Here is a 25,083-nt window from a genome sequence, read left to right on the forward strand (position 1 = left end):
CCTGGAGGTGGAGCCCAACATTCAAATACAAATATAAAGCCATCGTATATAAGTTAGTCACTACCCAGACTCAGCTAAGCTAACCCCCCCACCCATATAAATGTTTACACACAGACACCAAGATGTCCCCCTCCTGGACGGCCATTGCATCGTCCAGAGCTGTGGAAGTCACAGGTAGAGCCACGTATTAATGTTTTTTTTAATGTTAGCACTTTAACATTTTTGATACTTTTGGATGTTTTACCCTGGAAGGTTTCTGCACTGTCTGACTCGATCACCGTGGAAACATTCTGTCCTGATGAAGGGAAAACAACATGTATCACCAACACGTGGTTAGTTGTTAGACCAGTGGTTCCCAAAGTCAGGGGCATGTCCCTTCAGGGTGCACAGGGCTAATGCAGGGAGCTGAAACAAGGGGCTCAACAATACTCACCTGGAGGTCATTGTGAGATTATATTAGAGTTTCTTTAATATAAATGACAAATGAAATGGGTGAAAAAAAAACACCTCTGTGTATCAAGAAAGCCTTAACTTTATCAGAGAGAACCAGTGTCAGACTTTTCTTACTTCATTTTCATTTATTATAAACCAACCTTCTGCAGGACATGTTGCATTGTGGGTGATTCATTCAGTATTTTACATTTTTGTACCAACGATGTTTGCACGTGTGTATTGATCACCTGCTGGTGCTTCTATGGTGGTGTGGTCCATATCAGTGGTGTTACCTACCAAAAAAGAGAAAAATAAACTTGATAACTCTTAATGTGACAAAAATGTATTTGAATCAATATATTTAAAAAAGCAGTCACCACCTGGAGCAGCATTCTGGGTCTGATTGATGGGAACAGCTTGAACTACATGGAAACAATGTTGGATTAATATCTTGTTGTTTTGTTTTGTTTTTTAACATCATTGAGTTTTTCTGAAGTTTTATCTTGTTACCTGTGGACAAACAGATGACGATGACGATGAGCAGCCACATGGTTGAAGAAGAGAGAAGCTGACGTTGGATTCACTGTGGTCTTCAGACACATCGAGTTTCCACCAGCTGAGTGAACAGGTGAGGTGACTTCATTCTGATTATTATATAGGGCCAGCCTCCACCTGAACAGCAGGGGGCGGTAGTGCATGTTTATCAGGTCAAATTATCTCATCATTTCCTACGCCAATCGTCTTCCTCTTATCTTTTCTTTCTTCTCTTTTTTATTTTATTGTATTTCTTTACCCTTTTTGCTGACTTCTTTCCCTTTGTTTCCTTTCCTTCTTTTCACGTCCTTTCCTTAATCGTGTCATCCCCCTTCATTCCATGTACATCTCGTTTACATTTCAGCATTTCACCCTCTTTTTCCTCTCTTTCTGTCAGTTTATCTTGTTGAACAGGAATTATGACTACTGTGTTTACCTTTTTGGATGTGTGTACATTTAGCTAAGCCTTTTTTCCCCCTCAGTGTAGATTTAATGACATTAACGTAACATAATGTTATTCATCTTTGATACAAATGATTTCCTTGCATGTAGGTCTTTTTTTTAAAAGTCACAGCCAATGAACGACGCAATTAACCGTTGACATAACTGTTTTGGATGCGCCTGGATGTCAATTGTTTCCCACGGTTCTTGAAAGCAGCATTTGTTACGCTACAGATCGTACTTTACGTTAGTCGGTTTAATAAACAATACTCATATAATCAAAAAAACATCGCATCTTGTTTCAGATCAGGCTTCCGCCGAAAACGTAACTATAACTGTGACGTATGCTCCTGACAACAGTGTCTGGTGTTTTTCTTTTATCAGTAAAGTTAGAGATTTCCCTGTAACAGCGAACGCCTCATCATTCATCGTCATGTGATGTCCTGTCATGTGGTACAGCCACTTCCTATTGATTCAGCTCGGTGCTGACACACTCCGCTGTATCATGTCGTCTTAATTCGGGTCGTTTAGAGAAAATTTCTTTTATTTATTTCCATTCCGAGCAGCTAACGTGATGTTTCGGTGTACGTATAACCGCCGCGGGCCTATAGAGCCGAGGCTGTGGATAATGGCGTGTATGGGATGTTTACTGGTCCGGACCGGAGCTCAAGAGGCGGGCACCAGCGGTGTTTGGTACCAGGATCTCTGCAGGTACACGAACGGAACACGATGCTGCGACAGAACAAAACAGTTTACGTTAATCGTTATGTTTTGTCTACCAACAAGACACTCGTTATCAAAGCACCTAATTTTACATCCTTGTTGTCGTACTAGTGATATTCCGCAGGCCTTAAATAATCGGTGTAGCTAATATTATCATCACAACCAATCGGCCCAAACCATAATGTTATTTTTTTTTTGTAATTGAAAACGCAAAAAATGAATTTAGTTTCGAGTCCAATCAATCTAAAATGTCTGTTAGAGATTCTTGCGTCAGATTACATTTCCTTGTTACAGTCGTACAAAGCACAGGCCTTGACTTAACAACATTCACTTTAGACGTTATGGTCTTGCACGATTCATCGGCTCCGATATTTATTTAGAAATGTTTCTATTTACGTTAATGACAACCCTTAAGCTAACCTCGATATCAGTCGGATGTCATTCAAACATCAACAGCAAATATGGGGCAGGAACTCAGGTTTTGTTCTGCACCTTTTCCCGTCTTTTGCTTCATTAATCATCAAACTAAACGTTCGTACATTTTCTTTACACTTTCTTTTGATTTTATTTATATTTGCAACAGTTGTTTCGTCGCCGTTCAATGTGAAACAAGTAAAGTAGTGTGTTAGCTTGAGGCTAATAAGCCAAGACGTCATAATTCCGTTTTGCAGTTGACTCGAATAACTGTCTTAGATTATGTGCTAAAAGATGAATATTCCCTAATGTTTAAAAGCGCAATGTTGCAGACTGTGACATGTACATCCTGTGACATGTACATCCTGCAGTTCCAACTATTTTTAGCATTTCTTACTGAGTGCCTTTTTTTTTTTTGCATATTCTTCAAGTCTGTTTTCACATGTACTTTCACTAGACAGTCAGGTACACGCAGGTGTGTACTGATGTACACTATTATACTCCCTTCCAGTGTCCTGTTTTGGCAGCTGCTGTTCAAATATTGACCTTGCGGTCTGATAAAACCGTTGTATGTAAACAACTTCTGTACAACAAAGAGCAATAGTATTTTTCAAGTACTTTTTTTTACAGAGCAGGACCAAACCAAGAGAACAGTTGGTGAAATTATCTGTTTGTTTTTTTATTAATATCTCTTTTGTTTTCTCATGTTTCAGTTATAAATGGGAAGCCATCGACAGTGACAGAAATGTCAGCTATGAGTTCAAGCTCTGTGAGTCTTCACCGTCCACCAGCTGTGACTCCAGCACAGCCGTCTGCGCCCAGGACCTTACCACCAAAACTAAGCAGTCTGTTGGTGAGTACTGTTGGGTTTTTTTTCTTCTTCACTGGCTTGACATGCGTTTGTCTGCCAGCTAGTCTTTGTGGTAGTTTGTTCAAAGAGATAATAGTCAAAGAAAACGAATGACACAACAGGAAGTAGTTGCTGGTTTACAGCAACGTTCTGAGGTTGGCAGTTCTGTTCCGTTTGCAAACGTAATTCCAGGCTATTTTCAGTTAAAAATTGTTGTTTGAACAATTTAGAAAACGCACTAATAGGACAAAAAAGTATTGTGTTATAATGCATGGTATATCAAAATATTTGAAGGGTGCTTTGGGACTGTGGGGGTTTCTCCAGCAGTCTACGCCTGAGACAGAATGGCTTGGTTTACCTCAGCCAGTCATAATAATTAACTTTATGTACTGGAGAGTTTCTCCCTTAGGTGTTGTTCACTTAAAATTCTTGGTGACATTTTTTCCTCAGCCCCAGTAGATTTATGATCCTGAATGAGTAAATCATCATGTGATTAAAAAAAAAAAAAGAACACACACAAAAAAGCAAAGTTCGTCTTTGGCCTCTTCAAACTCTCCAGTGTCTCTAAGAATCACACTGTCACAGCAATTCTGTGTCATCTCTGCACTTTGAACCTCACTGTAAACTCCCCTGGACCACATGATGTGAATCTGCCTTTAAATGGTGTTTTTGCAAGTTTTCACCTTTGTCCTTAGACACAGTCAGTTCAGTCCCTCCTGTAGACACGAGATGAGAAACAAACACTGATGTTTTCTGGTACGTTGGCTGAAGAAGGCTAACCAGTAAAGACGGGTGTGTTAATGACAGAGTTGACTGGCTTCACGCCAGAACCAGGTGATCGGTGAGAACTGAACAGGACTCTGGAATCTGTCATTGTTCTTTCTTTGTTCTTGCAAAACCGGCACTTTTTTCCATGGAAAATAAAACTGAAGAACCTTTTCCTCCAAACATATAAAAATATATAAAGAAATTATACACTGTGCTAAAAAGCTGTCATTGGTTTTTTGGTGCGTTCTCCTCTCGTGTGTTTGTGTCGTTACTGCAGATGTTTGTCTCCAGCTGTGTAATCGATCAGTCGTCTGTGTCCCGTAACCTCAGAGTCACTGATATCATTAGCCTGAAAGAGCAGCGCTGACTGTTAGCATAACGTCACAATGTGACAGAGATGCTAAAGATTCTTTCCCCTCTAACTGTTACTGTGACTCAGAGCATCATGAGCAGATCTGATCAACGCTGATGAGACTCGGCCTCCTGCTGATGCTGCTGCTGCTGCTGCTGCTGCTGGTGTTTGTCAGCAGCATCCACATCTCTGTCAGAGTAAACCCTCTGACTCCTGAACTCTTCTCACGTGGCAGTTTTTCTGACCTTACTGAAACACTGAGCTTCTTGAATGATCTGGAGTGTTCCGCTTTTAGACCTTAGATAACGTTACAGAAACAGCAGTGGTTGGAGGTTAATCATACTTGGTCACATGACAGAGGTAAACACACACACACACACACAAATAGACTGCAGCGTCATGTCGTCCTCGTTCTGCTGGTTTAAGACTTTAGTAACAGTTCCTCTGACATTGGACACAAACACTCAGTCCTGCTTCATCATGTGACCTGTGTCCACTTTAGAGGAATAAGAGTGAAAAATAAGACACTTTTTTTTATTCATCCTTCTGTGTTGAAAGAGAATTAAATTTAGAGTAGGATTTATGTTTGATTTAATTAAGAGACTGGAGCTCCAACTGTGGTTCTCTCTGCCAACTCTCTTGTTTGTTTTCATGCTGGTACTGTAGCTCACAGTGTTGTTCAGTAACATTCCTTCAGACAGTAGAGAGAGAGCACAGGCAGAGCAAGCTCCTGATCACATGACCGACGCCGGCACACACAACACCGCCTACAGGAGAAATGCTGAAATAGGATATTTGGTGTTTGATGAACGTCAGATCAAACCAGGTGAGGACCAGTGATGATGATGTCCGTCCAGGTCCAGAGAAAAGCACAAAAACAGGACCAAAAGAAGTGTTCTTCTACTGCAGTGCTGTGGCGTACAGGTCGCACTCGGACCCAACATCCAGGGTCAGATTCAGATGTTTGAGTCTCAGGTTCATGTAGGGTTCCCACTGCTGTCTGAGTCTCATGATGACAGGGTGAGGGTGAGGGTGAGGGTGAGGGTGGTCTGGTGTGAGTCTGCAGGTCACTGAGGTCCAGTCATTAATAATCCTTTACAGCCCAGACCATCTGACAGTGGTCAACATCAGTGGGCTGAATGACTGATGAATGAAGAAGTCCAAAAAGGTTCTGTCTCTTTAACTGACAGCTGTCTGTGTCCGTGTCTGTGTCTGTGTGGACCTGTAGGTGACCTGACCCTGAAGACCCGCTCAGACGCGGTCCTGGACTTCAACAGCTCCATGAGATGTCCAGAAAGAAGCAACAACGTTCAGACCAGCATCAGTTTCCAGTGTGGGAAAACCATGGTAGGGGTCCGAGCGTGACATCATGTTTGACTTCACATGAGGAATGGACGGAGGTTATTTATTTACATTTAAAAAGAATCTGGAGCCACATCAGTGTCTGGTACTGTTTGTAGTCTTAGCACAAGCACAGTTCCTTCTAAGGAACCATGAGCAGAGAGAGAACAGAGCTGACGTGACGTGTTACAGCGGTGAGGTCGTCATCGTTGTCCTCCAAGAGGGGACTAGAGTGGTGCACCACCACCACCACCACCCCCCCACCACCACAGTAATAAAGAGACTGTTTTGTCGGCTTTAGACCCTCGAGATGTAAAATGATGTGGGACGTTTGTGAAGTCGTGAGGTGAGAGATCGTGAGGCGAGGTGGCTTCCTGTCACTTCCTGTGGTGTTCTCACAGGAAATGGAAAAAAAACTAAATTATCAGACAAATATTCAACTCACCAGAGGAAACAATTAAATTTTTCCACAGTGTCCATGTGTTGAACTGCCATGTCATCAATGTCTCATATCTACACCACTGTGTGTGTGTGTGTGTGTTCTACAGGGAACCCCAGAGTTCGTGGACGTGTCTGAGTGTGTGCACTACTTTGAGTGGAAGACCTACGTCGCCTGCAGGAGGGACAAATTCAAACCACACAAAGAGGTTTGTACCTGCTGCTGTGATGATGATGATGATGATGATGAAGATGGAGGATCATGGGTCTAGAATCAGATGGATGCATGGATTAAAGTCAGTGATTTAAAGTTTTAAACCGGTTCTTGACAGGTTCCCTGCTACGCCTTCGACTCGGACGGTAAAAAACACGACCTGAGTCCTCTGATCAAACTGAAGGACGGATACCTGGTGGACGACGGCGACGACAGCGTGGACTTTTACATCAACATCTGCCGCAGTCTCGGTGAGTAACAGAAGTGTGTGTGGGGAGGGGGGTAAAAAAGGGCATCCTGTGTTTCTATTTAAGAAACAGGAAGTTGTTCAAATCTATTTCAACACGCACACGCTGTCGACTGAAAACATCAGCATTTCTGGACAAATGAAGTCGCCACAAAAGAAGGAACTGGAACAGTTATGTCTGACCCTGCAGACGTGTTGGACGTGAAGGACTTCCTGCATCATAACAATAATGTCTGGTGTCAAACTGTCTTCATTGGACAATATTTAAGACCATCACTTCTCTGCCTCCAGTGCTGTTGTGACACGAGCAGCCAATCAGATTGACCCTCTCACTTCTGAGCAGCCTCCGAGGTTTCCATCTGATGTTTTCACCAGAATTTTCAGATCTGAAATGCTGAACTATCTGCCTCCGTATATAAATATGTTCCAAATATGTGTGACTCTGGAAAAGAACACTTGTCCAATGACACTTGTCCAATGACGTGTCTCCTTTGTTCAGATGATCCAGACAAGTCGTGTCCAGTTGGTTCCGCAGCCTGTCTGGTCAACAGTCATGGTTCCTACAGCATGGGTTCTCCGACCTCACCGCTGGAGCTGGTGGGCAGCGACAGGTACAACCTTTACTCTGCTATGTCACCACTAGATGGCAGCTTTTCCTACTCACTGGATCTTAAAGGTTTTTTTTCATGTTTGGTTTGAGTATTAACAAATAAAAACTGAATCTTTTCTCTTCCATCGTCTTCATATTTCTTCTTTGTCTTCTTCCTCTGGCTCCTCTTTCCTCCACTTGACCTTTTCCTCCTCTCGTTGTTTTTGTCTCCTTAATTCCTTTCCTTCTCTGTTCATCCTCCTCTTCTCCCTCTTCCTTAACTTTATTGTCTTTTTATTCCTGTCATTTCTTCAACCTCCTCATCATTTTTCTTCTTTTTTCTTCTCCTTTTTCACTCTGTCCTCTTTCCTCTTGCTATTTTACTTCTCCCTTCCTTTTCTCTCCTCTCTCCTCCTTTTTCATGGTTTCATGTTCTTTTGGTTCTTCCTCTTTCTCTCCTTTCCATTCTTCTTGTCCTCCTTGTATTTCTTTCTTCCCTTTGTCTTGTTTCCCCACCTTTCCTAACCTCAACTCTTCTGTCCTCCTCCTCTTCCCCGTCCTCCTCCTCCTCAGTCTGAGGTTACACTATGAACTCAGTCCGGGTTCGTCTCGTCCGGAGATCTGTCAGGATCACGATCCTGCCGTCACCATCACCTTCACCTGTCCTTCCAGCCGACATTCAGTAGGTGTCGCTCAACCGGATACCTGTCATTTACACTGCATTGATAGGGAAGTGAACATAAACACCCCCGTCTGTGTTGTCCTCCCCCAGGGCAGTATTCCTAAGATGACAGCAGAGGCTAACTGTCGTTACGAGGTGGTGTGGGTGACGGAGTACGCCTGTCACAGAGACTATCTGGAGAGTGACAGCTGCAAACTGACCAGCCAGCAGCACGACATCTCCATCGACCTGACGCCGCTCACCCTCAGCTGTGGGTGACTTTCTTTTTCTCCCCTTGTTTTTACCAGAAGTGATTAAAACTAGCCTTTATACCTGCAACAAGATTCAGGGTTACTGTATTAAAGGATACAAATCTGCAGCAGCTACGATGTTTAATAATCACCTTCTCCTCGGGTAGAGTGAGAATCAGAGAGTATTGCGTTTTTATTTAAGAATGAAAACTGCTGCTCCCCTGAACTCTGCCTCCATGAGGACTAGAGCTGTAAGAGAATACCACTATCCAATTTCACTTTTAATATCAATCTCCTCCATCAGTTATTGATTTTTTTCTCACCAACTCCCAGTCCAATATTCCTGGTGTTGGTTCATTTTCTTTTTCTTTTCTTTCTTCTCTGGTGATTCCAAATCTCCTCTTCTTCTTCTAATCTCTAACTTTTGTTTCCCCTCCACCTGCAGCCGCAGATCCACCCTACTACGCCCACTCTGAGTCCGGCGACGGAGCTGAGGTCTATGTCTACTACCTGAACGTGTGTGGAAAGATCCTGAGTGGCGAGTGTGGTCAAGACCCTCTGGCGTCGTCCTGCCAGGTGAAGAAGGACAACGACATGAAGAAGGTCGCAGGAAGATACCAGAACCAGACTCTGCGGTAAGTTCTCCTGGGTCAGCAGCTGCCCAGTCCACCGAAGGCGTTATCCCTGAACTTCAATAACTTGGACTGTTTTGTTCGTCTTCTCTGCAGATATTCAGACGGAGATCTGACTCTGATCTACCCAGACGGTGACAAGTGCTCCTCAGGCTTCCAGAGAATGACCATCATCAACTTTGAGTGCAACAAGAATGCATGTGAGAACTTTTTTTTTCATTTTACTGAGGGTGTACATATATGATATATTATATATATATAAAACAACGCTTTGGCTCCATCTTGTGGTTATTTCCTGATTAAGAAATGATCGTCTTCTACAATGTTGTCCATTCTCCCTGTGCAGTGGAGAGAGAGGTTCAAGCTTTTGAAAAAAAAAAGGGCTTCTCCTTTTTAAAAGTCCAGTACTTACAAAGTGCAGTACTACTGCTAAAAATATACTACTGCCAAAACTGTACTTAAAGAAAGTGGAGCACCTTAAAGCTGCAGTACAAAGTATAAGGTGCAGTACTCCTGCTAAAGAAGTGCAGTACTTCATTCTTGCTGCTGAATTTATATCAAATATTGTAATGTTGATTTTTTTGTTTTAATATTTCATATTATATGTTGTATGTACATGTGTATGTTACACGTGTGAACGTGAGTCTTTATCCTCCTCTCGTCTTCCTTCTTCATTACTAGCCAACAGTGGACGGGGGAACCCAGTTTTTGCCGGGGAAACCGACTGTACGTACTACTTCAACTGGGAGACGGCGTACGCCTGTGTCAAGGAGAAGGAGGACCTGCTGTGTCGGGTCACCGACGGCAACAAGCACTACGACCTCTCACCTTTAACCAGGTTCCCTGGTGAGTTGAACAAGCTGGTCTCTGACCAGAGTGGACCCCGACCACGTGACTTCAAGTCTTTTCACCTCAGTTTCTGTTTAGCTTAAATTTCACGGGATTTTTAATTTATTCCTTTGAGGATCATAATTATTCAGTTTGAGGTCCGGTTCTCTTCGGTCCTCTGGACTTTTTCATTTCAAACATCGTCTGTTTCTCTCTCTCTCCGGGTCACTGGTTCACAGAGTCAGACGCCAGTGAGAACTGGGAAGTGGTCGACGCAAATTCTCCGACCCCAGATGCACGTTTCTACCTGAATGTCTGTCATAAGGTTATCCAGAGTGGGGGCGCTGTTGGCTGCCCGGTGAACGCCTCTATCTGTGCTGTGGGTAAGTCACTGTCTGAGGAAGAACGGTTTCCATTTATGTCTTTTTATTGTAAATAATGGCACAGTAATGTGCCTCGACCCAGGGGTTGGGTTTCAATAATCCTTTCAGTGCATTTTTACTGCATTCATTTTGGCTCATATTTCCTTTACTAATGGCTCGGTTTCAGTTCTTTCTTTTTTTTCTTGTTGCTTCATGTTGGCCCTTGTTTTAAACCTGACTTGTGCAGCTCGGTGTTCAACCCTGTATCTGTGCTGCAGATAAGGAGAACAGGGCCATCAGCCTGGGCAGCTTCCAGTCGTCTCCTCAGAAGACAACATTAGGGGATGACATCAGACTGGTGTACAGCGATGGGAGCTTCTGCGTCGATAAGAAGACCAGGTTCCAAACCATCCTGACCCTCAAGTGTAAACCAGGTATGGTCAAGTCACGGAGTCAGACAACTGCTGCGTCTGCTGCTCTCTTCACATCACTGTTTGTCCTGCAGGAGACCTGGAGAGCGCCCCCATCCTTCGTACCGTTTCATCTGACGGTTGCCTATACGAGCTGGAGTGGTACACGCCCGCCGCCTGCGTCCTCTCCAAAACACAGGGAGACGACTGCAGGGTGGAGGATGCTCAGGCCGGTGAGACGGGCTGTGATTTATTTTTACCACAGGGAAGAGAAAACGTCATGTTATGATGTGGTCACCCATTTGTTTGTTTTTTTATTTTTAGGCTTTTCTTTTGACTTGTCTCCGCTCACCAAAGTCGGCGGCTTCTACAACCTCACCAGAGCCAACTATGATTACTACATCAACGTCTGTGGTCCGGTCAAGGTGGCCAACTGTAACGAAAAGGCCGGAGCCTGCCAGGTGGAGAAAAGGTGCCTGACCAGAAGAACCAGAAGTTTTCACTTCAGCTTTTATTTTCCTGGACAATGTTGTTGATTTTCTTTTCCCTGTTTCCCGTCCTGCAGCTCTTGGAATCTGGGTGAAGCCAACTCTCACCTGTCCTACTACGATGGTCTGATCCAGCTGAGCTACACCAACGGCACGGCCTACAACAACCTGGCCCACACTCAGAGATCCACCCTCATCTCCTTCCTCTGTGATCCACAGGCCGGAGTCGGAGCGCCAGAATTCCAGGTACTTTTCCTCGCACTGTGTCTCCGCGTACTCTTGACACAGACCATCAGAGTACTCCTAAGACACTTGTTTTTGTATACACCAGGACGAAGATAAATACACGTACAACTTTCGCTGGTACACGTCCTACGCCTGTCCGGAAAGACCGCACGAGTGTCTCGTGACCGATCCCGTCACTCTGGAACAGTACGACTTGTCCAGGTAGTAACACGAAGTACCACGCTTCAAACGCTCAAATATCAGGGGGTAGTTGAGAAAAGTAGAACAACCTGAAGATTTGTTTGATTGTTTCCTTATCAATATAGTCACATCATTACAGGAGCATTTGACCCAGTGGATTAACACTGTGCCCAAAGTAAGGAGCGGGTCCCCCTAGGGGCCGTGTCACTATCGCAGGGGTGCAAGATGATTTTAGATTAATTTAAATATTTTTCTTTAATTTTGTCAAAATATTGGACTTGCTTTTCGCTGTAGAAACAGTTTGGTAACCACAATGGACAATTTTTAAACATAAACAGGGTTCCAGAATAAACAGAATTTGAAATTTAAAAATAAAAGTACTTCTATAAATCAACACACCTCACCTTTTCTCCTTCTTCTTCTCCTCTTCCTCCTTCTACTTCTCTCAGTCTGACGCGCTCTGCCACCAGCAGTAACTGGCCGTCCATGGACATGTCCGACACAGAAAACCAGAGGAAGTACTACATCAACGTGTGTCGACCCATCAACCCGGTACCAGGCTGCGACCGCCACGCTTCGGTCTGCCAGATGAAGTACATCACTGAGCAGGTGTGTGTGTGTGTGTGTGACCTGCAGGGGGAGTGTTTTCTGCTTCAGTCGTCATTTTGTTTCCTGGACTCGGAGCATTTCCCGTTTCCTGTCTTTCCTCAGGGCGTCGTGAAGGAGACGGTGTCAGTCAGTAACATGGGCGTTTCCAAGCGAGCGCCCGTCATCGAGGCTCACAACCGTCTGCTGCTGGAGTTCACTGACGGCTCCATCTGTACGTCAGAGGGTGTGAAGCTCACCTACACCACCCGCATCCACCTGGTCTGCTCCAGAGGAACTGTGGTACGTGGGCCTGACGTTGGGTGAAGTCGGCCCTCAGATGTGGTGTCTGCTGTGTCACACTCTGTTTCTGTGCAGTCCTCAGGCCCACGCTTCCTCCTGTACCAGAACTGTTCTGCCAACTTCATGTGGGAGACCAGCGCTGCCTGTGCCATCACAACCACCAAGAACAACGTGAGTTTAGACCAGTGTTTCAACATGTGTTTGATCCACGTACTTCACATTAGAAGAAACCTCACTGTGTAGTACCATAGGAGTATTACACGTATGTTTAATGAAGTGTAACGATCTTGTAGTTTCAGTTTACTGACTACGCTGACAGGAATTGAAGAAAGAGACACCAGATGACTTTTGCAGTCATCTGATGCCACCTAGTGGAAGAGTATTTAATTATTGTTGCAGTCAGTAAGAGATTAAGAAGAGAAATTATTTGCAGTAAATAATAGTTTTCAGAACAACTGAGTGAAACTGGTTTAGATCAGTAACTATCAGGTCGGAAGAGTCATGAAATCGAATATCGATTGGTTTCAGCAGTTTATATTTACATTTTTGGATGATTATTTTTTTGTTTTTGTCTCTTTATTATTTGTTATTTGTCTCCATGTGTTCAGACCTGCACCATCGTCGACCCAAATACTGGTTTTGAGTTTAACCTTCAACCTTTGGCGTCAAAGACCCCGTACAGAGCGACTGCCAATGGGAAAGACTTTCTGGTAGAACATCCCATAATAGAACCGTGTTCACAGCCACAGTAACTAAGACGTGTCCCATCCTGTGGACATTAGACACTGAATTCACTGTCACCACGTGTTGGGTCTCCTGCCTCCAGGTGAACATCTGCTCAGACGTGGCAGAGTGTGGTCAGGGCATGGCCGGCTGTGAGCAGGTGGACGGGGCTCCCTACAGCCCCGTGGGCACTGAGAAAACCCTGCAGTACTCCACTGACGGTCTCCTACAGCTGACCTACAAGGGTCCACTGGACGACCCCACAGGTGACCACCGTCTTAAATAAGATATTAGACACAACATTAGCATTAGCAACTCATCGCTAATCTCATTCTATTTATTATAATCAGTAACTTTGGCTCCTCCTTCTGTTCCTGCAGCCACTCGGGACACGTTCACCATCGACTTTGTGTGCAATCCATACTCTCACCGTGCTTCCTTGAAAGTGATCCGGGAGGAACTGAGCTCAGTGACCATTCACGTGGTCCACGATGTCCTGTTTGAGTTCTACACTGCCCTGGCCTGCGTCCCCGCTCCTGTTGTCTGCCAGTTCAGTGGTGGGAATTTAAAACAAATCCACACTCGGCTCAACTTCCTGTTCATCAAAAGTTTTAGGTTTTAAATTCTGCTCTGCTCCTCCTTTACATCCAGACACTCAGGGGAACAGGTACGACCTCAGTCACCTGATCCGGGACGAAAACGACAGTCCCTGGGTCGCCATCGACACAGACTCTTCCAAGTCACGCAGCTTTTACCTCAACGTCTGCAAACCGCTGCCCCCTTCCATCGACTGTCCAGGTCGGTCATGTGGACATAAAACCCCGTAGACTAGTGGAGTAAGAGACCAGTAGGTCATTCATAAGACGCTGACCTGGTCCTGGTATCTCTTTTCTCAGCTGGTCCTTTGGGAGCATGTGGTTTGATCGACGGTCAGGTTCACAACCTTGGATACATCCAGTCCATGCCGCAGGTGGCCGAGGGCGGATCCATCAGCATCTCCTATCTGAACGGAGACCAGTGCGGTCCCACCTCTCGCTACTCCACGCGCATCATCCTGCAGTGTGACAACAATCCAGTGAGTGGCAGCAGCAACAACAACAACAACCGACAACTTTGGAGCCGAAGAGTCGTTCAACATTCAAAGCATAAAAATAAGACAGATTTTTATTTAGAGCTTCTATCTATTAGGTTAAGACGAGGATCAATGTCCAAACCAACCAATCAGGTTTTTTCTTTTTTTTTTTGCAGGGCTCTCCCATGTTTGATCGCGTTGCTGGATGTGAGTACATCTTCATCTGGAGAACGTCTGAGGCCTGTCCACTCAAGAACTCCCGAGGTGACAACAGAGACACCATACGAGCTAATCTGAGTTCATGTCTGTCCGTAGTGAAGTGGGCGTGGCCACAGATGTTGACTGAGGGCAGATGGAGTTCCTCTGCTGACTTAACTAAATCTGGTGAATATTGTTTGCGTCATATTTGACATTTCCCTCCCAGGCGCTCACTGTCGAGTCCGTGACACGAAGAGTGGTTACGAGTTCAACCTGAGTTCTCTGAAGGGCAAAGATTATCAAGTCAAGAGTGGGAAGTACATCTACCACCTGTCCGTGTGTGATGAACAGAGAGAGGTCTGCACGCACGGTGACTTGTACCCTGGAGCAGTGGCCTCCTGTCAGGTGGACGGAGACAATCACAGGATTGCAGGTACTGTTCAGACCTGCTCTGATGACTCTGATGGTGTTTGGCAGGTTCTTTTTTTTTGTCTTTTATTTAAAATGTTTCCTAACGATGTCTTGGTTTTTTAGGGTTAGCGAACCAGGAGCTGAGCTACATTGGAGACCAGCTGATCCTGAACTACACCCTCGGAGAGATCTGCCACGATATTTACCGACGATCCACTGAGATTCACTTCTCCTGCCACCCCGACAGGAATCCTGTGAGTCTGACACACACACACACACCCACACACACACACATTAGTTAGCATTAAAAACCTAAAGTATAGAATATTTTATTTTTATTTAGAATATAGAAGAAATAATAAAATATATACAGTATATATAAAATAATCAACCAATATTATCGGCTGATATTATTCATTATCATTATTGGTTAAAAAAACTTTAATACAACTAATAGTTTTGGGGATAAACAGCTGTACATTAAAGTGTAAAGCCACTAGATGGCAGCATTGCAGCTCATTTTATTAATCAGGGGATCAAATGCAGTCAGTGTTGGTGCCGACAACTCATACAGTGGTTTGTACAGATAAATAAATAAATATTACCAGGCCTTATAGCAGTATTGGTTGATATGGAAATTAAGTGTTTGGAAAATATCGGATATTAGCTAAAAGGTAATATCGGGACATCCCTAATTAATTAATTTTTTTCCCTCATCCTAGGGAGCTCCAGAGTTTATCAACGAGACCTCAGACTGCACCTACATCTTCAGCTGGCCCACGGCTCTGGCCTGTATCCCCGTCAAACCCAGCGGCTGCTCCTACAAGTAACACACTTCTCTGCTCTTCCTCCGTCTACTTCTCACAGCTAGCCTTCTCCTCTCCTGTGTAATCTTGGCTTCAAGTGTGAGTATCTTTCTAATATTGTCATCACTGTCCTCAGTGACGGTCAGGGTCATTCCTACGACCTTTCATCTCTGACCCTGGACTCCGGGAACTGGGAGGTGGAGACTCCAACGGGCAGCACGGACAAACAGTTCTACCTGAGCGTGTGCCGGCCCCTGGTGCAGCAGGCAGGTGGGTGGAGGCCGTCCGTGTTTGTGTTCACTGACGCGGCAAAGTTATAAAAGCACCAATGAATCGTCCGCTGCTGGTCTTCACCCAGGCTCCTGGAAGTGTCCGTCCAGTGCAGCGTCCTGTCTGAAGGTGGGCGAAGATTACCTGAGTCTGGGTCAGGTGTCGTCCGGCCCTTCTTGGGATGGAAACGTCCTGAAGCTGGAGTACCACAGCGGTCAGGCCTGTCCTGACGGACGCCGCAACCGCAGCAGCATCATCCGCTTCAAGTGTGACAAAGACAAAGTGGTGAGATGGTCCCGCCCTGGTCTCCATAAAACCATGGACACTGAGGGATGTGCACACATATATAAATATATATAAATACACACATATTTATTTATATATGTATATCTATATATATATGTGTGTGTGTTTATTTATGTCTGTGTATATACAGTGTGTGTGTAAATCTTAAAATACATTTTAGACACATTGTTATGAAATCAACATTTCTAATAAGGGTGTTTTTTTTTTCCCAGGATTCTCGGCCCGCTCTGATCTCCGCCCTGGAGGACTGTGTCTACACCTTCTTGTGGTTGACAGCAGCCGCCTGTCCTCTAAACAGCACGCAGCACGATGACTGCAGGGTCACTAACCCAGCGACAGGTGATGAACCAACCCCCCACCCCCATAAAAAAAAACTAAACCCCCCCGGGGCCTTGTTGAACCGTTCGATCCGTCTCACGTTTCTTCTTCTTCTCTCCACCACAAGGTCATCTGTTTGACCTGAACCCGTTGGCCAGGGACGGCGGCTACACAGTCTACGATCACCTGGAGAACACAAAGATGTTCCGCATGAACATCTGTGGGGGTGTGCCCAATGTGGGTTGCGGACCCGATGCTGGTACGTTACATTCTTTAACCCTTTCTGCCCCGTTAGAATGGAGTAGAACCCGAAACCTTTGATTGTTGTTAAGGTCATACATGTGCACCAGTCGTTCATACCAGCTCACAGCGTACATTTGACCTGTTACTGTGAGAGCCAATAGAGGGTTAATTTTGAACCACTGATGATAAATGTTTTTTTAATAGAATTAGGTTTTTTTTTCTCTCTCAGAGTTGATGTTAGTTTTTCTCTCTCTGCCAAATCAAACAGAGCTCACATGTTTCTGTTTGAATCAAAGATTAGTCAAAGTAAAAAAAAAAAAAAATCATTATTCTGTTTTCATGGAAGGATGGATTCATTGAAGAACTTTTAACTGGTTACTGTTTTCACACACACTTGGTTGATGAAACACAGCACATGCGTCAGTGCCGTTTGTCACCTGCGTCACTGACATCATAACAGCTGTGTTCCCATCACTTCAGTAATGAATGACTACAGTTCTAATTACTGTTGGAGTTGATGTTTGAACGCCACTGTCTGAGGCCTGTCAGAATAAATGAACCTGCAGTCACATGTTTTATGTAGAAACTCAGGGAAAAGTCAAAGTAAACAGAAAAACTAAAGAGACAAACTAAAGAAATATCCTAATATTTTAGTGTGTACAGTTAAATTGTTTAAACAAAACTCGAAAAACTAAAGAGACTATCGTATCGTTGCCCCTGTATCGTGATATGTATTGTACACATTTGTGTGTTGTTTTTTTTTTTTAATCTCTCTCTACTCAAATATATTTCCACCGAGAGTACGCAGACTGACCGTCGAGATTCTACTCCGTTCTTTGCAGTACTGTGTACTCTGACAGCCCGTACCTCTGTGTTGTCTTTGACAGCTGTGTGTATCAAACACGGCAGTGTGGCACTGAGCGCTGGTAAGGTGAGCAAGAAGCTGTCGTACAAAGACCACGTGGTGGAGCTGACCTACGAGGGCGGAGCTTCCTGTGCAGCCAATCCCAGCCTCACACACAGCTCCATCATCCACTTCATCTGCAGGTTCTCAGCTGCTCCTCATTGTTCTCTGCTCTTCTTTGGACTCCACCAAAACCTCCTGCTGCATATTAATGTTTCCCGTCCCTTGCAGACCCCCTAACACGGGCTCAGGCCCCCAGGAGCCCGTCCTCATTGACTCTGACGCTGAAACCTGCACACACTTCTTCTCCGTCCACACACCGCTGCTCTGTGAGCAGCCTGTGAGTGTCCCACTGTTTACGTTGTAGTGTGTTTGTGTGTGTGATTTAGATTATTTCATTTGTCAAACCCAAATTCATAAAAGACATTTTTTTTCTATCAAAGATTGGAGACTGATGTTACTAAAAAACACTTGTTATACTGAGTTGGTGAAAAGTGTCGCGGTTCCTCCTCAGGTGAAGTGTTCCGTGCAGAACGGTTCTTCTCTCATTGACCTCACTCCTCTGATCCACATGAGCGGTTACTACAGAGCCACAGGTCAGTGACCTCAACCGTGACGTCTTCGTCCTTCAACTGCATCTTTCAGGGTTGTGGTAATAATGACCTCTGACCTTTGACCTCTGCCCTGTCAGAGGAGGCCGGGGAACACAGCGATGGAACCTCGACCTTCTACATCAACGTGTGTCTCCCTCTGAACTCCATCCTTGGAGTCAGCTGTCCCGCTGGAGCTGCTGTCTGTATGGACCCCAGTGATGGACCACCAGTGGTGAGACGTGGGGACGGTGAAGGTGTCCTCACCCAATCATGTCCTACCCTCTGCCTCATTGTCTCGTTTTGTTTTGTTTCCCGCTCCTCCAGGACATCGGACGGACGACTACCGGTCCCGTCATCAACACCGCCACCCGTGAAGTTTCCATCACGTACCACAGCTCCACCCAATGCAAAGAAGACCCATCACAGAACTACACCTCCACCATCATCTTCAGCTGCAAGAGAGGCGTGGAGCTGGTCAGAAGACCCCCGTCGTATATGTCTTAGTCGTCTGAGTGTTTGGACAAACCTGACCTTGGTCTTCTGTCTCTGTGTCCAGGGCTCTCCTCAAGTGCTCCAACTGGAGTGTACGTACCTGTTTGAGTGGGCCACATCCGTGGTCTGTCCAGATGCCACAGAGACCCACGGCTGTCAGCTCACCGACTCCCAGCTCCAGTTCACCTTCGACATCTCCTCTCTGTCTGGAGAAGTCCAGGTGAGATCAGGTCCTGCTGGCACGTACAACCACCTCAGTCCTGTGGTTTCCAAACCAAAGCAAACATTACGACCACTTCCTGTCTGGTTAGGTTCCTCTACCCGATGGCCTGTACCACATCAACGTGTGTGGCTCGGTGTCAGAGCCGGCCTGTAGGAACAGCACCATCTGCCGTGTGTACGGTTCAGGATCAGACAAGACCGCCATCTCCTACGGCATCAGCAGAGCCATGACCATGGACTTCAAACATGACGTGCAGGCGGTTCTGATGCAGTACGGTGGAGGAGACCCCTGCCCACCAGGTAGGTCTGCTTCTGTGCGAGGACCAGTTTATTTGACGGACGTTCTGCTCTGGGCTCTTTAAAAATGCATTCTCTGTGCTGCACGTGGGCCACGGGCCACATCTTCATAAACTGAAACACTACCTGTGGTGTGTGTTGCAGTGACGACCGAGGGAGAGGTGTGTGTGTTCCCCTTCATCGCCATGAAGAAGTCCTACACTGACTGCACCACCGACCAAAGAACTGACGGGAGGAAGTGGTGCTCCACCTCCGCCAACTACGACACTGACAGGAAGTGGGGCTTCTGCACCGAAGGTGACAAAGACACCTTTGAGGAACATCTGGGAATTCAACCGTTGAATGCTTTGAAGATGAAGAAATGTTTTTAAACTCTGTGTTTGTCCTCCCTGCTCCTCCCTCCAGCCTCAGGTAATCGTCAGTCCTCCATCATTTTCACCTGCGACCCGTCTGCAGGCCTTGGCTTTCCTCAGTTCTTCTCAGAGACGGCAGGTTGTTCAGCTACCTTCCAGTGGAACACCACCGCCGTTTGTCCCCCGAAGAAGATGGACTGCAGTTTGGTCAGCCAGCATCAGACCTTTGACCTTCGATCTCTGTCCTCCCTCACAAAACCCTGGAAGTTCAGCCACAAAGGAGACTCGTAAGTGTCATCAGCCCTGCTGGTTTGCCAGAAAACATAGTTAAAATAAAAAAACAAAGTTACTTATTAAATAAATATAAAAATCTAACCTTGAAGTTACTGTGAAGCCCAAGACTAGTTCTACTTTGAATCCTCTCTTTTCTCCTAACCTCAAGTCTTTAGCCAAACCTAATACATTTATCAAATCATCAAAACTTATTACATCATTTATTCAAAATATCAAGTTTTAAGAACCGCGGCTGCTCAGCGCCCTCTAATGTTGCACCCAGTCAACTGTGTGTTTGATGCTGTTTGTTCTGCAGTTATTTCATCAACCTGTGTCAGGGGATCCACGGTAAACCACTAGGCTGTCCAGAGGACGCCTCCGTGTGTCGACACCTGTCTTCAGGGGTGACTCAAACCCTGGGTCGGGTCTACACTCAGCAGATGATCTATTCTGGTGAGCAGTGCAGTCACGTTAGCATGGAGACAGAGGCAAAGGATTTTAGCCAATTAGCTTAAAAACATTTCTACACAAATGTAACAGTGCCTCAGTCTAGGATATTCAGTCGGTGGTTCTCAAAGTGGGGGTTGTGAGTTTTCCCCCCTGGTCTCTGTCTGCAGATGGAAAAATCGCCGTCAGTTACTCAGAAGGAGACGCCGTCTGTGGGAACGGCGTGAAGGCCAAGACGCTGATCCAGCTCAGCTGCAGCTCCACGGTGGGACATCCAGCGCTCCTCAGGTGACCACCACAGTGACTTTGTGGATGATTGTTGGAGGAATGTGTGAGGAAATGATGCTCATTTCACTTGACAACGTTCCACTGAAACATTAATTTATGACACGGTCCAGTGTTAACGACAGACAGAGGTTGAAGTTTAATCTGTATCTCAGGACACAAAAGAACAACTGTAAAACCCTGACCTTTGTCTCGTTATTTGTTTTTTTTTTCTTCGGTTTGATGCAGAGCTGACTCGGCCTCCTGTGAGTTTGTGATTCGCTGGGAGACCCGATTTGCGTGTGCGTTGAAGCAACGTGAGGTGCAGATGGTCAACGGAATAATACAGGTCCCAGACACCGGTGTGGTGCTCAACCTTGGAGCTCTGTACTTTAGGTACACCCTAAGTCACTGTTCTCACCACGATGCCCAGGATTACGTGAAAACAAATAATTATTGCAAAAAAAAAAATATGGATGCAGCCCTTTGTGGGGCAGTTAAATTAATGTTAAAACTGTCTTTATCAGTGCAGCAGTGAGGAGGTTACACTGGTTTAAAGATTAACAGAGATTTGAATTTCATGTCTGTGACCATGTCGTCGGGCAGAACCAAAAGGGGAACCACACGTTTATAATTTGGAACTTATTTCCACATAAGTCAGAAAAACATTTTTCTTCAGAATGTCTTTATCCTGCGTTCTCCCTCGTCAGCCACCATCAGGCGTCTGGAGACGTCCGGTCCAACGGCGACCGCTACATCTACCACATCCAGCTCTCAGGCATCACCAACAACTCGCTGGACAACTGTCTGGGCGCCAACATCTGCCAGGTGAAACTCGACAGCAACTACACACGGCGTATTGGTTCGTCCAGTGAAGCCAAATACTACATCAAAGGTAGGAATGAAGCCTTTGAACTGTATTCATGTCAATTTCTGTTTTCAGTTTCCACTTTAGGAGGAAAATGACAATAAAATATCATAGGAAAAACAAACATCTCCTGTTTTGTCCACCAGGAGGAGACATGGAGGTCACGATTCCCTCTCAGTCCGACTGCGGTCGTGAAGATAACAAAACGGTGTCGTCGATCATCACGTTCTACTGTAACCCGTCAGCAGGCGTCGGGATTCCTGAGTTCCAGATGGAGACGGTCCGGTGCCACTACCTGTTCCTGTGGCACACGGACGCAGTGTGTAATCTGATGTGAGCGAAACACTCTCAGCGTCTCCGCCGCTGTCATCCACAGAGAAGGTGATCATTTTCCTCTGTTGTTACGCAGAACCATCGATGCAACGCCGTTTTACGACGATGACCCCGTTGTGTCGAGGCGGACTCAGACGTTGGGTCTGGTTCTGAGCCTGCTGTTGGCAGGACTGGCTGTCTGCCTGCTGGGACTGCTGCTCACTAAGAGAGAGAGAAGGTGACGACACACACACACACACACACACATCCTGAGATTCTCTGTTTCACCGTTAACCAAAGAACCCTCCGTGTTCTGTTCTGTCTTCAGGGAACTGGTGATCCAGAAGGTCGCCGGCTGCTGCAGGAGAGGAAACCAGGTCTCCTATAAATACTCCAAGGTAGAACACACAAACCTCTCCCTCCTCTCCCTCACACTCACGGAGAGCGTTTGATTCAGGCTGGTCTCACTAACGCGACCTTGACGCCCCCAGGTCAACATGGACGAAGAAGGGGAGGAGGAGATGGAGTGGCTGATGGAGGAGCTGGAAGCCCCTCCCACATCCTCCTCCTCTTCCTCCCACAGGGGCAGGAGTAAACATGGGAACGGCCACATCAGGACCAAGCCGGTGAACACGGACGGCCTGCGCTCGTTCTCATTGGACGAGCAGGAGGACGACAGTGAGGACGAGGTGCTGAGTGTCCCCGGTGTCCAGGTGGTGAAACCACAGTCAGGACTGTCGAGGCAGTCGGCTCAGAGAAGTGTCTTTCTACAGGTGAGGGATGCTTCAACAACAGCCTACAGGGGGTGCTAAGTACACATTTCAAGTCCTGTTTCATTGAAGGCTAGGCTAGGCTAGGCTAGCTGACACGCACATACTCCCAAACCTAAAAGCTGGTCCATCCATGGGGCCGCAGGTCTTCTTTTTAAACCTCGGTGTCTGTCTTTAATTCCAGGAGGAGAGCGACGAGGACCTGGTCGGACTGCTGGACGATTCCGACCGCAAGAAGAAAAACGGCAAACCTCGCTCTTCGGGCCTAAAGCACGGTAACAACACGACAGACGGTGGGAAACGGGACGAGGATGACAGTGATGAGGACCTCCTCAGGGTGTGACCCTCATCTTGGTCCTCCCTCTGTCTGAACTCTTCTCTCTCTCAGTGAATGTCAACATTATATCAAAGAGCATCAGTCAAATTCCAACAATGTTAAAAATGGGAATTCTTTTCCTTTCTCTATGGGATTCACATTTCTGGACCTTTTTTTTTTTCCGTCCAACCTTCGGCCTCTCTGTCCATCCCATAATGTCAACGTCAGCACACGGTGTCTTATTTATTGAAAGCTGATTGGTTAAAAGGTTCTTCGGGGGCGGTTCTGATCTCGTCCTCTCGTCTCTTCTGTTCGTGATTCTGTTTCAAAAGCACGGCCACGCCCACGGGTCGGGGAGTGGGAGGTCACGGGGGGGGGCGGATGTGAATAAGAATGAACTTGTCTGGTACTGATCTTTCGTCTTAGTGTTTTAAAATAAAGCTGTGCCACTGCTTTAGCACTTTATCGTAGCATTGATGAACTGACGTTGATTTGTCTCATTCACATCCACATCTGATTTGACCTTTGACCCGAGGTTTTAAGATCAAAGCCTCGCCGGAGACTGGAACTTTCAGGTTCTCAGAGTAATTCTTCAGACGTGTTAGACCTGAGACGGTGACCAGAGACTTGGAAGACTTGTCACGTCAGCCGGGGGCGTCTCTGTCTGTGAGCAACACAGGTCAACACGTGGCTCCTTCACCCACTAGTGCACAACGACCTTTTAGAAGGAAGGTCAAGCTAGTATTATTGGAACTAAATTTGAATGAATACACAAACATGTATTTCTACGCTGATATACATATATAAATATGTATGTATTTATGTATGTATGCAGGCACAGAGGCATCGTTGATCAGTGATTGTTACTTCCCTCTGATCTGTAGGCATCGTTGATCAGTGATTGTTACTTTCCTCTGATCTGAACTTCCAGGCTGCTGATTGGACTGTCGTTTCTAAAGGGAAAAAAAAAAAAAAACAACAACAACCAAACAGGTGTTTACTGTTTGTTTACACTGGTTCAAAATACAGATCTGTTTCCTGGGTGAGAACTCAAACCTCTGAGCTGCTGTCGATGAGTCCTCCACCACAGCATGACCTTTGACCTTCTCAGATGACAGAAGCTGTACATCAGAGTCACCAAGGCTCTAGAACCTGGACTTTTGACTCTTGGTGTTTTTCTTGTTTGCGGTTATTGGTCATTTGATTTTTTTTTTTTTATTTCTTTTCCGGTAAATCTTGAAGTGTTTGTCTGAGCTGACTGTGTGTGTGCGTGCGTGTGCGTTTTTTGTGTTTTGTGTGAAAATCGTGACGGCCTTAGGTGTGAACGGAGCAGTGATGACGATGAAGGTTTGGAGGAAAAACTTGAAAATGTGGGGTTGTTGTCTTTGTTTTGAAGCCATATTGTTTCCACTTGCACTCGTGTGTCACATTAAAACGCTCTCCTTCCCGGGGTTGCACACTCGGACTCAGTGTTGGTCGGTTCTGTTTCAGGTACAGCGTTATGTCCAGCTGCCAGTCTTTATTTTGCCAAATCCAGCTGATGGAAACTCAGTGTCAAGTCCTGACCGCAGGTCCACCGTGTCTCAGCCAAAAACATTAACTCAACTCCAAACAGTACTAAAAGTGGCCACTAGTTGGAATTGTTCCAGTTTTGATGAAAACACCCTGAAACCAAAACGTAGCTTAGCTCAAACCGTTGGCCGTGACAGGAAGTCCCCGGTACTGCCGAGCCTCTCGAGTCCATTTGTATTGTTTTTCTCCCTGCTGCTGTGGCTGGTACCAGCAGGTGGCGCTGCTCTGGTCTGGACTGTACTGAGCTGTTTCCTTCCTGTTTGGGAGTGGAATTCAGATTCAGATGATTCTGATGTGAAGTTTTGGGTTGGTGTTAGTTTGGTTGTTTTGTCCGAGTTTATTCTTTCAGCTTTTTGCCTGTTTTTCTATTTAAAAGATGTTGATGTAAAAAAAAAGCATAATTTGAATAAATAAGAGAGCTGCAGATGAACTCTGCTGTGGTTTGATTTTACTCTGAAGAAGAACAACAACAACAACTCTGAATGGAGACTTTAATTGTTTTTTTGTTTGTTTCATGTAAAGTTTTGGTTGTTGAATCTAAAAACTACTGTTCAAAATTCAGTTGGTTTTGTCTTTTTTTTTTTAAATCCCAAACCAAACCTGATTTCTTTCATTAAAAACATTAATTATATTCACATGTTCATTTCTGATGTGTTGTTGCTGATCAGCCAGGTCCCCCCCCGACCCCCCCAACCCTTCCTCCCCCTGGACACCAGTGGACACCAGTGACGTCTGACCCAAACCCCCCCCTTCTGTAACCCCCC

The 25,083-nt window shown here is 45.6% G+C and overlaps 1 protein-coding gene across 2 annotated transcripts; it reads left to right on the plus strand.

The window, feature by feature from the left end:
- The first annotated feature begins 921 nt into the window (after positions 1 to 921).
- igf2r (insulin-like growth factor 2 receptor) lies at positions 922 to 23,623 on the plus strand. 2 transcript variants are annotated; one of them, XM_025056710.1, is made up of 51 exons: positions 922 to 1,060; positions 3,258 to 3,397; positions 5,743 to 5,861; positions 6,404 to 6,502; positions 6,626 to 6,758; positions 7,254 to 7,365; positions 7,917 to 8,025; positions 8,116 to 8,275; positions 8,701 to 8,890; positions 8,984 to 9,087; positions 9,569 to 9,733; positions 9,955 to 10,098; positions 10,356 to 10,511; positions 10,583 to 10,720; positions 10,812 to 10,959; positions 11,053 to 11,221; positions 11,307 to 11,422; positions 11,851 to 12,010; positions 12,113 to 12,289; positions 12,365 to 12,460; positions 12,898 to 12,999; positions 13,116 to 13,278; positions 13,393 to 13,569; positions 13,664 to 13,810; positions 13,909 to 14,087; positions 14,261 to 14,348; positions 14,509 to 14,715; positions 14,817 to 14,947; positions 15,416 to 15,519; positions 15,636 to 15,769; positions 15,858 to 16,054; positions 16,288 to 16,414; positions 16,521 to 16,652; positions 17,524 to 17,683; positions 17,772 to 17,880; positions 18,055 to 18,136; positions 18,232 to 18,365; positions 18,458 to 18,607; positions 18,690 to 18,845; positions 18,937 to 19,147; positions 19,289 to 19,441; positions 19,550 to 19,784; positions 20,087 to 20,223; positions 20,388 to 20,505; positions 20,731 to 20,877; positions 21,192 to 21,376; positions 21,496 to 21,682; positions 21,759 to 21,899; positions 21,990 to 22,059; positions 22,153 to 22,434; positions 22,616 to 23,623. In XM_025056710.1, exons 3-51 carry the CDS (start codon positions 5,796 to 5,798, stop codon positions 22,772 to 22,774), a joined length of 7,146 nt encoding a protein of 2,381 aa, XP_024912478.1. In that variant the 5' UTR covers positions 922 to 1,060; positions 3,258 to 3,397; positions 5,743 to 5,795; the 3' UTR covers positions 22,775 to 23,623. The 2 variants fall into 2 exon arrangements, with proteins under 2 accessions (XP_024912478.1, XP_016889021.1); XM_017033532.2 differs by lacking the exon at positions 922 to 1,060 and adding an exon at positions 1,848 to 2,118.
- The last annotated feature ends 1,460 nt before the right edge of the window (positions 23,624 to 25,083 follow it).

The sequence above is a fragment of the Cynoglossus semilaevis genome, chromosome 7 (assembly GCF_000523025.1).
Source record: "Cynoglossus semilaevis isolate Cse_v1.0 chromosome 7, Cse_v1.0, whole genome shotgun sequence".
NCBI lineage: Eukaryota > Metazoa > Chordata > Actinopteri > Pleuronectiformes > Cynoglossidae > Cynoglossus > Cynoglossus semilaevis.